The sequence below is a fragment of the Haliotis rubra genome, unplaced genomic scaffold (assembly GCF_003918875.1).
Source record: "Haliotis rubra isolate DU_JTF1 unplaced genomic scaffold, ASM391887v1 Scf726, whole genome shotgun sequence".
Lineage (NCBI taxonomy): Eukaryota > Metazoa > Mollusca > Gastropoda > Lepetellida > Haliotidae > Haliotis > Haliotis rubra.
Window position 1 is genome coordinate 119,227 of NW_025767442.1, and position 15,492 is coordinate 134,718.

Here is a 15,492-nt window from a genome sequence, read left to right on the forward strand (position 1 = left end):
TATATGCACTGCAGGAAGTATAAGGTGGAGATCATTTCAATGTAATGTGCACTGCAGGAAGTATAAGAGGGGGTTCATTCCAATGTAATGTACACTGCAGGAAGTATAAGGGGGATTATTTCAATGTAATGTGCACTGCAGGAAGTATAAGAGGGGGATCATTCCAATGTAATGTACACTGCAGGAAGTATAAGGTGGAGATCATTCCAATGTAATGTACACTGCAGGAAGTATAAGGGGGGAATATTACAATGTAATGTGGACTGCAGGAAGTATAAGGTGGAGATCATTCCAATGTAATGTGCACTTCAGGAAGTACAAGGTGGGGATCATTCCAGTGTAATGCACACTTCAGGATGTATAAGGTGGAGATCATTCAAATGTAATGTACACTTCAGGAAGTATAAGGGGGGAATATTACAATGTAATGTGCACTGCAGGAAGTATAAGGTGGAGATCATTCCAATGTAATGTGCACTGCAGGAAGTATAAGGTGGAGATCATTCCAATGTAATGTGCACTGCAGGAAGTATAAGGTGGAGATCATTCCAATGTAATGTACACTGCAGGATGTATAAGGTGGAGATCATTCCAATGTTATGTACACTGCAGGAAGTATAAGGTGGAGATCATTCCAATGTAATGTACACTGCAGGAAGTATAAGGTGGAGATCATTCTAATGTAATGTACACTGCAGGATGTATAAGGTGGAGATCATTCCAATGTTATGTACACTGCAGGAAGTATAAGGTGGGGATCATTCCAATGTAATGTACACTGCAGGAAGTATAAGAGGGGGATCATTCCAATGTAATGTGCACTGCAGGAAGTATAAGAGGGGATCATTCCAATGTAATGTACACTGCAGGAAGTATAAGGTGGAGATCATTCCAATGTAATGTACACTGCAGGAAGTATAAGAGGGGGATCATTCCAATGTAATGTGCTCTGCAGGAAGTATAAGGTTTGAGATCATTTCAGTGTAATGTGCACTGCAGGAAGTATAAGGTGGAGATCATTCCAATGTAATGTACACTGTAGGAAGTATAAGAGGGGGATCATTCCAATGTAATGTGCACTGCAGGAAGTATAAGGTGGGGATCATTCCAATGGTATATGCACTGCAGGAAGTATAAGGTGGAGATCATTTCAATGTAATGTGCACTATAAGGTGGGAAGTATAAGGGGGATTATTTCAATGTAATGTGCACTGCAGGAAGTATAAGAGGGGGATCATTCCAATGTCATGTACACTGCAGGAAGTATAAGGTGGAGATCATTCCAATGTAATGTACACTTCAGGAAGTATAAGAGGGGAATATTACAATGTAATGTGGACTGCAGAAAGTATAAGGTGGGGATTATTTCAATGTAATGTGCACTGCAGGAAGTATACACTGCAGGAAGAGGGGGATCATTCCAATGTAATGTACACTGCAGGAAGTATAAGGTGGAGATCATTCCAATGTAATGTACACTGCAGGCAGGAAGTATAATGTACACTGCAGGGGGTGGGAATATTACAATGTAATGTGGACTGCAGGAAGTATAAGGTGGAGATCATTCCAATGTAATGTGCACTTCAGGAAGTACAAGGTGGGGATCATTCCAATGTAATGTACACTTCAGGAAGTATAAGGTGGAGATCATTCCAATGTAATGTACACTTCAGGAAGTATAAGAGGGGAATATTACAATGTAATGTGCACTGCAGGAAGTATAAGGTGGAGATCATTCCAATGTAATGTGCACTGCAGGAAGTATAAGGTGGAGATCATTCCAATGTAATGTGCACTGCAGGAAGTATAAGGTGGAGATCATTCCAATGTAATGTACACTGCAGGAAGTATAAGGTGGGGATCATTCCAATGTAATGTGCACTGCAGGAAGTATAAGGTGGAGATCATTTCAATGTAATGTGCACTGCAGGAAGTATAAGGGGAGATCATTCCAATGTTATGTGCACTGCAGGAAGTATAAGGTGGAGATCATTCCAATGTAATGTCCACTGCAGGAATTATAATGTGGAGATCATTCCAATATTCAGTTCATTGCAGGAAGTACAAGGCGGAGATCCTTAATGTGTGATGTATACTGCAGGGTGTAAAGACATTACCATTATTTTTGAAGTATCAGATACTACAACTATTACTAAAAGCATGTAAGGGAGTGAGACTGACTAATGTTCTGATGTTCTTACAGGCATTCAGTCATGTATCAGGAAATATGGACCCTTTGCTGTGTGGCTGCCAAGAGAACAGGGAGCACTGGCAGCAGCTAGCAGAGGAGCAAAGCAAGAAACAGATCTCCCGAGAAGTCTCCAGAAAACACAGAGAAAGACAAAGATGAAGATGAAGACAGATCCTCCTGACAGTTACTGAGGTGCTGCACTTCATGAAGCCATCAGCACAACCCCAACTATATGTTCCTGTAGCTGTCAGCCGAGCTGGGAAAGGCACTTCCACACATGGGTGCCACACTGAACAAACACTACCAGGGGTGTTTGGACTGACTCTTGTTGTCCAGTCTAAACACTAGACAGGATTGGTGACGCCTATGTGATATACATCCTTGTAGGTCTGATGTTTACATTTGGCAAAATTACGGGTAGGACTTGGCCTTGTCAACTGATTGTGGCCTACACCGACATATTTTTCAAAAGGACTTTGTGTAGAGAACAGACTGTGGCCTACATTGGCATATTTTTCATAAGAATTTGGCTTTGTGAACAGATTGTGACCTACACTGATTATGTGTAGGACTTGGCCTTGTGAACAGATTATTGCCTCCATTGACTTTGACTATGTGTAAGACTTGATGTTGAACAAACATAATATCCTTTGCTTATATTTTGAAATACATATATTTATACCTCCAGCCAGGAGATGTTTGAACATGTATGATATGAACACTGACAAACGATCTGAACACAGTAAACACCTATATGAGCCTGTATTACTGACAGGAAACTGACAGCTATTGCCGGCTGTGCCGAACACAGTCAAGTATTGCAGTGAGACCTTTCACACTTACATCAAGTTATGGTACATGTATCCATTTCTGAAATCCATAACACACAATATCACATTATTTGAAACTAATGAAATTTTCATATCAACCTTTTTATGCTTTTGGAGTATCAAACGTTGTATGAACATTGTATGAATATCATATTTAGATTACTTTAATGTTATCACTCCACCTTGCACAGGTAATCACTTGTGTGGGATATGTTTTCATATGCACCTGACATATAATGAGAATACGTTCTGTATATCATGGGAATATCCCTGTTAACAGTGGAGTATCAGATGTCAGTGATGTACACCAATCAGACTGTGTGACAACTATAGCAGGCTGAGGTCTCTTATGTGCAACATTGTGATATAGTATCATACTGTTTGATATCTTTATGTCATTGTGTGAGATATGTGTCACACAGTTACATGTCTCCATGTACCACTGTGTGAGATATATATATATATCATACTGTTTGATATCTTCATGTGACACAATGAGATATATATCAGACTGTGATATCTCCTTGTGACAAAGTATGAGATATATATCAGACTGATATCTCCTTGTGGCACTGCGAGATATATATCAGACTGTGTGATATCTCCTTGTGACACTGTGAGATGTATATCAGACTGTGATATCTCCTTGTGACACTGTGAGATATATATCAGACTGTGAATGCTCCTTGTAACACAATGAGATATATATCAGACTGTGTGATATCTCCTTGTGACAAAGTATGAGATATATATCAGACTGATATCTCCTTGTTTAACTGTGAGATATATATCAGACTGTGTGATATCTCCTTGTGACACTGTGTGAGATGTATATCAGACTGTGATATCTCCTTGTGACACAATGAGATATATATCAGACTGATATCTCCTTGTTTAACTGAGATATATATCAGACTGTGTGATATCTCCTTGTAACACTGCGAGATATATATCAGACTGTGTGATATCTCCTTGTGACACTGTGTGAGATGTATATCAGACTGTGATATCTCCTTGTGACACAATGAGATATATATCAGACTGATATCTCCTTGTTTAACTGAGATATATATCAGACTGTGTGATATCTCCTTGTAACACTGCGAGATATATATCATACTGTTTGATATCTTCATGTGACACTGAGTGAGATGTATATCAGACTGTCATATCTCCTTGTCACACAATGAGATATAAATCAGACCGTGTGATACTCCTTGTGACAAAGTATGAGATATATATCAGACTGATATCTCCTTGTTTAACTGTGAGATATATATCAGACTGTGTGATATCTCCTTGTAACACTGCGAGATATATATCAGACTGTGTGATATCTCCTTGTGACACTGTGTGAGATGTATATCAGACTGTGATATCTCCTTGTCACACTATTAGATGTATATCAGACTGATATCTCCTTGTGACACTGAGATATATATCAGACTGTGTGATATCTCTTTGTCACACTGTGAGATATATATCAGACTGTGTGATGTCTCCTTGTGACAGACTATTACATAGTGAAGCCACAGGACAAATATTCATCTGCTGAGATGGAACAACCTGGTAGGAATGTCACAGTAAGTGAACTGTTTGTTATAACATACATTTCAAAACTTATTTCTTGTTAAATGATTAATGTACTGTCATGGGCGACCAACCTTGTTTGAAACAATGTATATTTGTCTGTTGACTATACTGTTAAATGTTGTGTTTATAATGAGCTGGAAACAAACTCCACACAATTACACAGCTGTACTTATAAACCTATCTAAGTGATATGGCAAGGTGGAAAGGACACACCAATCATGTTCAATAGTCTTACACCCTGCATACAGCTGTCTTCGTTGTTGCCAGGAGGTGGACTGGCTCACTGTAGTGAGTATTGATCTGAGCTACCATGACTCCACTGGAATCTCTGCTACAAGTTTCACAAGTGATTAGGACAAGATCAAGTTTGATATATAATATAAGAAGTCATCTGCTTCCTGCAGAACCATGTTTGCCAATTATTCAGGTTCTAAAATGACATAATATGAAATCCACAGGTTGTAACAAAAGTTATGTGTTGGGCAGACATTTGATTTGTACACTGTTTATGGAAGGTATCTCTGAAAGAAGTTGCGCGTGACACAAATGTGTTATTTCTAATGGTGCATTTATTTTAGCCTTGTGCTTACTTGTTATATTTTATTGTTTCTTTTTTATAGCTTACTCATGAGTGAGTAAATACCTGTATGTAGATGTTTATACTGCTTAACATATCCATTTTTGACATTGTGTCAACCAGCACATATAGGCAGCGAGGTTACGACATGGGATACTAGTGTTTGAACACATGTAGAGCTGATGGGCTGACCATATGTGTGAACACGTAGGCTGGGCTGACCATATGTGTGAACACGTAGGATGGGCTGAACCTCTGTGCAAAGATGTGAAGTTTGATTGGCTGAAACAGTATGTTTGAAACAGTATACGAAGATGTAGAGTCTGTTTGGCTGAAACAGTATGCGAAGATGTAGAGTCTGTTTGGCTGAAACAGTATGCGAAGATGTAGATTCTGTTTGGCTGAAACAGTATGCGAGGATGTAGAGTCTGTTTGGCTGAAACAGTATGCGAAGATGTAGAGTCTGTTTGGCTGAAACAGTATGCGAAGATGTAGAGTCTGTTTGGCTGAAACTGTGTGTAATGATGTTTAGTGTGATTGGCTGAAACTATGTGTGAAGATGAAGTGTGATTGGCTGAAACTGTGTGTGAAGATGCAGAATGTGATTAGCTGACACCGTGTGCAAAGATGTTGAGTGGTTGGCTGAAACTGTGTGCAAATATGTTGAGTGATTGGCTGAAATTGTGTGAATAAATGGCTATACATTCTGTGTGAGGTGAGTATATGCTTGCATAAGTTGTATATCTATCTGTATATTGTAAAGACAACACTAAGTTATTAAATCCAGTGTATTTTCTGTTTATTACTGTACACATTATTTGGGATTATATTGACTTATCCCTATACTGGGAGACTTGGGGGACCCTGCACTCGTCATATTTTTGTCCACGTATCTACTACTAAACTATTATTGACATTCAAGGTAAGGATTCAAGTTCTAATGAAACAGTTATATTATAGTCACTTTTTGGGGGGCAATACTTATGCAGAAACATAAAATAGTGGCTAAATGAGCTACAGTGAGAACAGGGATGTGTTAGTGTCTAGACCCTGGTCACATGCAGCTACCAATCCTAGAACAGAGGACACAGATTCAAATCCATAGAGTGGTCCACAATATATTTTCATCATCACACCAGTGTTTGTGGGTTTCAGCTCACTCATAAGATATACAACCTTTATTACACATTAGCTGACTCATTCATAAAAACAGCTTTGGATATTTTGGTACCATTTGTCAAAAAGATCTATAGAGTAGGGTTGTATATTTTTTGGTTGGGATACATCTTAGCTCTCAAACTGTATTTGTGTCTGTATGTCTGATTTAAACTGGATTGGTCAATGAGAAAGTCACCTTCTTGAGATTGTATCATTAAACTTGCTTGTTGATATTATCACTGTTAATTAAACAGTAATGATTTCATTGTATTGGACACCACTTGCCAATTACATAACATTTAAGTGATTTTTTTCATAAAGCACATCAGAGAAAAAAACATATCCCATGAGTCGTGATGAGCTAAACCTGATTAAATGAAAAAATAAAGATGCATTTGTGTCAAAGTATTGTGACAAATTGTTATTGTTCTCTTCTTTCTAGTCATTAGGTGGGTACCTCTATTCCCAAGAAGAAGGTCGGGGATTCATGGCTGGGTTTTCTCTCTCAGTACAAATGCTGAAATATTCAAAGTATGATTGTACTTGAATTAAAATAACTGTACATCTGAAATAGGGTCAGTGTCATATTTGTCTATAGTGCATCCCAGCTGTTGCACTTGCTAACTAAATGCCTAATATAGGTAGAACCTGTAACTCACAACATGACAGTGACCAGAATTATCCTTTTCTATAATGTGCAACACCATAACTTTCAACAGATCCTGGCTTTTAGACTGGTTTGATTGACAGGTGGGATATTGTAAGTGTGTTGTTTCATACCTTTGGACATTAGTATAGAATATGTTAAGAAATTTGAATCTACAATAATTACTCTCGTTCAGGCAACATATTCTTCTTGTCAACATAGATCATTGTCGGGTGGAAGTTGACTGGACCTCTATTACCTAACCTGAGGACTTGTTATTTAGCGAGTTTTAACCTTTATTAAGTGGCTTATGGTACTTCCTTCATGACCAACAATGGTTGGAAATAAAGAATGAGGTTTGAAAGTATGCATATAAATAAGTACAAAAGCAGCAACCAAATCAACATGATATATTTTGTTACTAATAAAATGATAGTTTTAGATATAATGTCCTGATCATTTGGCTTAAATACAATTTTTGTTATTTCATATTCATATTTTTTAACTGAATCATCAGTATATCTCAGGAACAAAATACAAAGGTGACGGATGGTCGGTGTAGATTTGGACAATGATGGCAGCTCACTCATAAGATATACAACCTTTATTACACATTAGCTGACTCATTCATAAAAACAGCTTTGGATATTTTGGTACTATTTGTCAAAAAGATCTATAGAGTAAGGTGGCATATTTTTGTTTGGGATACATCTTAGCTCTCAAACTGTATTTGTGTCTGTATTCATGATAAAGGCAGATGATAACATTTGGAGTCCAGGCATGAAGTTGGGGATATCAAGTTCACTTTTTAATGAAAGGCCTTAGTTTCTCTTTACTGTGACGCCATTTGTGTCTTTACCAAAAGTAACTCGAGTCTTCAACCACTAGTCCTCAACTTGCAGGAAATACATATTGGCATTAAAATGATGTGCCAGTAAAAGGCTGTCTGCACACAAACAGCTGATAAATCTGGCTAAATGGAAGATGAAACGTGGACTCAAGTTTATATCTTTATATACAGTCATGTGATAATGGGTCTAGTTGATGAATGTAGTACCCAGGTAAGAGTATCACTGGTGTACGGTCGGTCTATTTGGATCAACCTTAGTAAAGATCAGGGAATAGTGTTTGGAATCAATGGGTTGAAGAGAGATGCCTGCTCTGTGCAGTGAGTTCCAGTAAATTATTCCCCCGAGATGATCGTATGAATTGATGGAATGATGATGTTCTGATCTAGACGCCTAAATAAGCCAGCACCAGGGCTGTGTTCACCTGGAGTGGCGACACAAAGCTAGCCACAGAGCAGCTGAAACCTGCAGAGGCATATAGTTAGTCCTACCTGAGCTGTGGACAAATCTTTGAATCCACTAATTGATTATACCCTAGTTCTGTGTAATATATCAACAGGCATATCATCATTAGTTCAAAGATATACCATGATGCAAGCCACTTCACAAGCCAGTAGCGTTTATACATCCTTTCAGACATAAGTGTTGAGTATTACTTTACAATAGTTTTCATTCAGCCAAGTCATCATGTTAATGGTAAGGTTTATGCAAATATTCCAATGAATTGTCATAATTCTCATTTTTTTTAAAGTACTGTTTATTCTGTTTACTTTAATATATTTATGTTTGTTGAAAGAAGAGATATTATGTTATGCATGTGTTAAGTAGCATGAAATCATGTCAGAGAAAATTCAGTATGTTCATATATCTATTGTGCTTTAACAGACTGATGTAGTGTTGTATGCAAGTTACGCCAACACCAAGCTTTCAGTATAGAGCACCTGTGTTGGACACTGCACCAGAGGCCTATCTGTCTGTCTGTCCTGGAGCTGTGGCCAACTAGCCAGCCTTGTGATGTCACACTCCACACAAAATATGCACCATTGTGATACTATACTGTCTACCACTATGGAGAGGCAATCTTTAAGTTATTGAAATAAACATTGTATCACTTTGATCTGCTGTTTCTTGTTGGTGTTCATGTGTGTAGCTGTGTAGTGATATGACAAATGAAATATACTCAAGTGGAACACTTTTTATGGATAGACAACTTCTTCGTTGCAGTAGTAGTTGCGACGTTTCAGTGTAGATCCTAACACCATTATCAAGCAAATGATACACAACACGACGACGAAATTCAATGTTTAACGTCGGCTGCTGGCGTAAGCCAATTTCGCCGACGGGGTAGGTGGGAGCTAATATAATAAATAATAAATGTTAATAAGGGATAAACCACCTTACCCCAAAAAATTTAAATGCTGGGGCGTTAAACCTAAGTTGAATTTGGAATAAAAAACGTTTATAAACATAAATAGAGATAAAGAAAAATAAAAAGCCAAGTTAAAAAAAGAGAAAGGAGGGATAAATAGGAATAATTGTTAATAAGTAAGAGATAGGGTTGAAATAAACGGTAGGTGACATAAAAGGGGGACCTGGGGGTGGGGAGGGGGGTGAGTACTGAGCATGTATAGCATAGGGGGCAGATATTTGAATGCAGTTAAGCTGCATGAGCTATATAAGGGGCTATATAAAGAAGGAAAAAGAAAAGGGTGAAGTGAGGCAAAGGCTGCGCTGAGAGCGAAACGGTGGTAGTGAGCTGGCTAGTGAGTGGCCTTGACCTTGGCAGTATGGGCTTGTGACGGGTTATTTACATTAGCGAGAGGGGAGAGCGAGCGTGGCGTGTGCAGAGTATGGATAAATGAAATTGAGCGCCGGGTCTAAAGTTGTAGAGAGCAGAATGGATAACTGAGGTTTGAACGGCTGGCCTGAATGTTGCAGTAAGTGGGACGTGAGAGAGATGGTTGTGGTTAGTGAGTTCTAGATTCTTTTTAGAAGGTTTGAGTTTTGTAGATACACAACATTTGCACAAGGAGAAATATATACATGGCGGGTATTGGTTTATACAATAGAAGAGGTTGATGTACGGTGTGTTGACTGAGACTTGTTGTGATAGGAATGATTGATGCCAGTAGACAAAGGGTGGGTTATTCTTGATTAGTTGATCGTAAGCCGTGGGGATGTAATAACCTTGATCTCTGTTGATTGCCGGGTTGAATCGTTTGATGTTGATTGCCTCTAAGAGTTTTCTTATCTTGTAATCTGACCGGTTGGCTTTTAGGATGCTGATGTTGTTCCAAAGTATGGTATGGTTTGGGTGGGCTTGGGTATGGTCGGAAATGGCTGATTTGGAGTCTTTTTTCTTTACAGATGTCTGATGTTCCTTTATTCGTAGGTTTAGGGGGCGGCACGTTTCTCCTATGTATGAGTCACCACAGTCGCATTGAATGTGGTAGACAACGCCTGAAGGGTCTTCTTTGTTGCTTGTAGGTGGTTTACCGTTGGCTTGTAGGATATGCTGAATTGATGTGCCTCTCTGGTACACAACATCTATGTTGGCTTGCTTCTTAAGTAGTCTCAAGATCAACAGAGATCAAGGTTAGTACATCCCCACGGCTTACGATCAACTAATCAAGCCTAATCAAGAATAACCCACCCTTTGTCTACTGGCTTCTATCATTCCTATCACAACAAGTCTCATGTCAACACACCGTACATCAACCTCTTCTATTGTATAAACCAATACCCGCCATGTATATATTTCTCCTTGTGAAAATGTTGTGTATCATTTGCTTGATAACGGTGTTAGGATCTACACCGAAACGTCGCAACTACTACTGCAACAAAGAAGTTGTCTATCCATAAAAAGTGTTCCACTTCATCATTCCAGCTTCTAAATGCCACTTAAGGAAGAAATATACTCAGCAGCAAAAAAAACTGTCAAAATTAGATAGGCACTGTAATCAAATTATTACAGAAATGGACATAATAAGTGGATCAAAAACATTTTTTTTGTACAATATCTTGACACATCAATAAGTAACTCAGCACAATTTCAAGACATTACGTGAACGTTTGCAGTCCATTCAGACTCTTGACTTCAGTATCTAGTGTAACCACCTTGAGCGGCAATAACTGCAGCACAGCGTCCATGCATGGAGTGCACCAATCGATTGATGAAAGCCATTGGCACCTGGAACCACACTCTGAGAAAGGCCTGGCGCAACAAATCAGCTGTGTTCGGCCTTGGTATGACATTATTCAGTCTCCTCTGAATTTCATCCCAAAGATGTTCAATTGGGTTTAAATCAGGACTAAGGGCTGGCCACTGCATAATGTTGACACCGTTTTGCTGTAGGAAGTCCTGTGTAGCTCTGGCAGTATGGGCCCGGGCGTTATCAAGCTGGAAATGTTGTTCCGGTGATGTGCGAAATGTGGTATGACGTGGGGTCTGAGAGCTTGGTTGATGTAGCGCACCGCTGTGATGCCGCCTCCTCTCCCTGGACCAAGGTTCTGGAACACCACAGGACCCACTCTCTGGTTCAGGCCTATTCCACCCCATACCATGATGCTTGCACCTCCCCATGAGTCTCTTTCCATAACACATTGGTCTGAGTAACGCTGGCCACATCGTCGCCATATTCTTGTTCTGCCATCTGCAGTTCATTATTATTATTGTACGATATTTCTATAGCGCACATATCCAGGCAACTAGTGCTTGCTCAAGGCGCTGGTATTTTTTCCCCACAAACATTGGATATCAATCTCAACGGCACAACGTGTTATCAATCTCAACTCCCTGGGGAGTATACAACTCTTGCAGCCACTAGGCGCACCGAGTTATTGTGGCTTTCTCATCCTAATGAGGTACCCATTCACAGCTGGGTGGACTGGGACACATAGTCACAGTTCACTGCACGTTGCTGTACCCGCAACTAGGTGTTTGCACGTATTCATGTAGCCACCATCTGGTCATATGCTAATGGATACGTGGGTTCTTTTAAGTGCACAGGGATATGTACTGCACACTAGGGGTTGTGACAATACTGAAAGAGTGTGGACACAAAGTTGACTCCAAGGTTTTTACACCCGGTCACAGGTGGGCTCGATCCCGACACCTCAACCTCGCTGGATCACTAGCCTGGCGCCTTAGGCAGCTCGCTCACCGCATCCCATTGGCAGGTTTGACACGCAGTACCGACTCTCATCTGTGAACAGAACAGTTCTCCATTGCCTGTATCACCAGTTTTGGTGCTGTAGAGAAAACTGTAGACGTTCACGCCGATGACGAGGGGTGAGGATAGGTCAAGACGTCGGCGCACTGTATCAGTACTGATTGGTCGTCCGCACGTTCCCACTGTCTGGCGTGCTGTTTCGGATGCCTGCATGAAGGGATTCTGTACATGCTGTCGACGGTCTTGTTGTTTTGTGGTTACCCTTGGTCTGCCAGTACGGGGGGGCGATCATTTGTGGTGTTGGTGGCCCGGAAACATTGCTGCAGCCTGTAGATGGTCCGAACTTTGACCTGGAAGCGATTGGCAACGGCTTGTGCCGTGTGGCCAGCTTCAAGTCTTCCTAGTGCCTGGTTCCTCTGAGCTGTCGTGAGTCTTGGCATCCTGCTAACGTAATGTGAATGTTTCAACCTGGTGTGGGGGTGCATTTTATAGGGCTGGTCCTTGTGAACAGCACGTGTAGCATGAGTTGCATGAAAAACATGAAGAACACTGTACTATCTCCGAGATCAGGTTGCGTTTTTGAGACTATATTCTTGGTTCCATTCTGAGTTTAGGAAGGAATGTCTTTGCTCAGGTAAAGTTGGAGATGTTGTCAAAAATATACAATCAAAACATAAAATGAGTTTACAGTTATCCATTTCTGCGACGAAAACTTCCAAACTGACGTTTCTTTTGCTGCTTAGTATATATTAATCATCAGCCATAAAACACACTCAGTCAGGCACCTAATCACCAGCACACAAAGTCAGCGATCTGACCAACTCAGTCACTATGGCTTACACCAAATGGAAGTCTGACGACTGCAAGTGTAGATCACATACTTTTAACTCTGATCAGTTAAGATTAGCAAGGCTCCCATGGCCAAACTATGAATACACTGACAGTTAGAAAGAGGTCAAATGTAACATATTTGGGATTACACTTTCTTAGTAACGTACAGATTCTAGTGTGTGTGTACACATGTGTCTGGTCCTAGTCCATTGAGATGCCATGCAACACCACCATGGATACCAAACTCACACGTAAAGTACCGACTCTGATCCATCCAACATATCCTTGTTTTATCCCCTTAATGATGAGGACCAGGCTGGCGTCTTTTAATGTTTCTTGGTATGATGAGGTTTGGGATTGAACCCCTAGCCGGCACTTCCATTTGACCACAGAGGCGGCGGTCTCTTATAGATGGATTGGACAACAACACCTTCATATGTACATAAATAGGGCATATTTTAATAAGCTTGTAAACATTCCAATAGAAAGCCAACAACCACACACAATGACCAAAGTCTCTCATACAGCACACCATTCTCTCTCAGATACAAACTCACTTGCTGACAAATATAAAGAAGAGTAAGAGGGAATGTCCTACAGGTAGATACAGGAAAGATACATTTCCACTTTGGAAGCAGTGTGTCACACCGGGGGAAGGTAAAAACAGGAATAAATATGTCAATAATATTTCCAAACTGTTTCAACATAGTGCATACAAAGTAGCAGTACATCTATAGCAGTGTCCCAAATGTTTCCTTGGCTCGTGGACCAGTGATCAGAAGCGGCTGAACTGAGGATGAGGCAGCTGGGTACACACCTGTACATAGATGCCCAATTGGCAGGTGGGAAACTGACTTCAGGAACTAAAAGGATTGCATGACCGACAGTTGGGAATGGTAATCACATAGCAAAGACAGATGACTCATCCATAACAATGGTAGATATACATCCCACTTCTACATCAGAGTATAGCAGTAATGGGAACAATGACATCTGCACAGCTGGGAGGCGTGGCCATAATATGTACTAATCTACAAGCTGTGGCTACTGATAAGAATGTTATATATTGATGACACTTGTAACAGGTTTCAGCTACTGCCTGATTTGTCTGCTGATGAGAATAATTACAAGGATTGTGTCTCTGGTGCCAAATAAAACAGCCTTTCCAACCTAATGAACACAAAAAGTATTCTGATTCTTACTGAAGCAAACATACACTCCAAAAACAAGTCAAAGGCTCCAAAATCTTCATTACTTAGACACAGTAATTAAAAATAGACAAACACATGTTCAGCTCCTGTCCAGCTGGAAATAATTCACTTGAGCTTCTTCCCGAGACACTGCAATTGATCCACATCACGTAGCCTCCATTACACCAACAGGTACCCAACCTGCCTCACTACATCACATCATTCCTCAATGATCTCATCTTTGGATATGCTTGTTACGCCTGTGTCACCCCTCTTGAAACTGATATTGCACAGTGTGTGGCTGGTTGTAGGCAGTTACTTGAGCACCTCTTTGTACTTGCCCCAGCCATGGAAACACTTGGTGAACTTCTTGTGTTCCTTGTACTTCATGGCCAGCAGAAGTTTGCGGGGACGCTCAGGCTGCTTAATCCGGATGTGTTGGATGTAAACCTGGAAATATATCACATATTTATTTAGTTACCTATCTGAATATTCATAACAGTGGGCCTTCTGAATGGGAGAAGCAATACCCAGTTTGATGGTATGGTGACATTTCAATGATTCTTATGATGTTCTAACCCAACAGATTCTGATGATGTGTAAATTCTGAATGGTAGCTCTTTCATATGCCTACTGAAATACATTGTGATAAAAGAGACCAATAACCCCACAAAAACACAGTGCTAGGGTTGCTCTGAACCCAAGCTGCAAAATACCAACAATGTATGTAATTTGTAACCTTGATATGAAGAAAAATGTAGTCAACTTGGCTGCCACATCAACGATGGTGCAGCTATTTGCCGGGATGTAGTGATGTAATGCTGACAGCAATGATGTACCACTGACCACAGTGATGCAACACTGACAAGTTACGTAACACTGATCACACTGACGCAACACTGACAACAGTTACGTAACACTGACAACTGTTATGAAACACGGACAACAGTTATGTAACACTGACAGCAGTGATTTAACACGGACAACAGTTACGTAACACTAACCATACTGATGCAACACTGACAACAGTTATGTTACACTGACAATTTTCGTCAACACTGACAATAGTTACGAAACACTGACAACAGTAACGTAACACTGACAACAGTGATGTAATGCTGACAACAGCGATGTAATGCTGACAACAGTGATGTAATGCTGACAACAGTGATGTAATGCTGACAACACTGATGTAACACTGACAACAGTGATGTAATGCTGACAACAGTGATGTAATGCTGACAACAGTGATGTAACACTGACAACAGTGATGTACTGCTGAAAACAGTGATGTAACATGGACAACAGCGATGTAATGCTGACAACAGTGATATAACACTGACAACTGCAATGTAATGCTGACAACAGTGATGTAACATGGACAACAGCAATGTAATGCTGACAACAGTGATGTAACACTGACAACTGCAATGTAATGCTGACAACAGTGATGTAG

At 40.2% G+C, this 15,492-nt stretch overlaps 2 protein-coding genes across 3 annotated transcripts in view; one reads left to right on the top strand and one right to left on the bottom strand.

Moving 5' to 3' along the window:
• The window catches only part of LOC124259512 (dual 3',5'-cyclic-AMP and -GMP phosphodiesterase 11-like), a 62,789-nt gene extending 59,496 nt beyond the window's left edge, over positions 1-3,293 (top strand). Inside the window, exon 14 of the mRNA XM_046693641.1 lies at positions 2,204-3,293. Within this exon, the coding sequence (XP_046549597.1) occupies positions 2,204-2,350 (147 nt within the window). The 3' untranslated portion in view covers positions 2,351-3,293. The remainder of the gene's footprint in view (positions 1-2,203) is intronic.
• Positions 3,294-13,281: 9,988 nt separating this feature from the next.
• Positions 13,282-15,492, bottom strand: part of LOC124259513 (protein flightless-1 homolog) — a 116,473-nt gene continuing 114,262 nt past the window's right edge. For both annotated transcript variants that reach the window (XM_046693642.1, XM_046693643.1), the window contains one exon: positions 13,282-14,486. In XM_046693642.1, the coding sequence (XP_046549598.1) occupies positions 14,352-14,486 (135 nt within the window). In that variant the 3' untranslated portion in view covers positions 13,282-14,351. The remainder of the gene's footprint in view (positions 14,487-15,492) is intronic.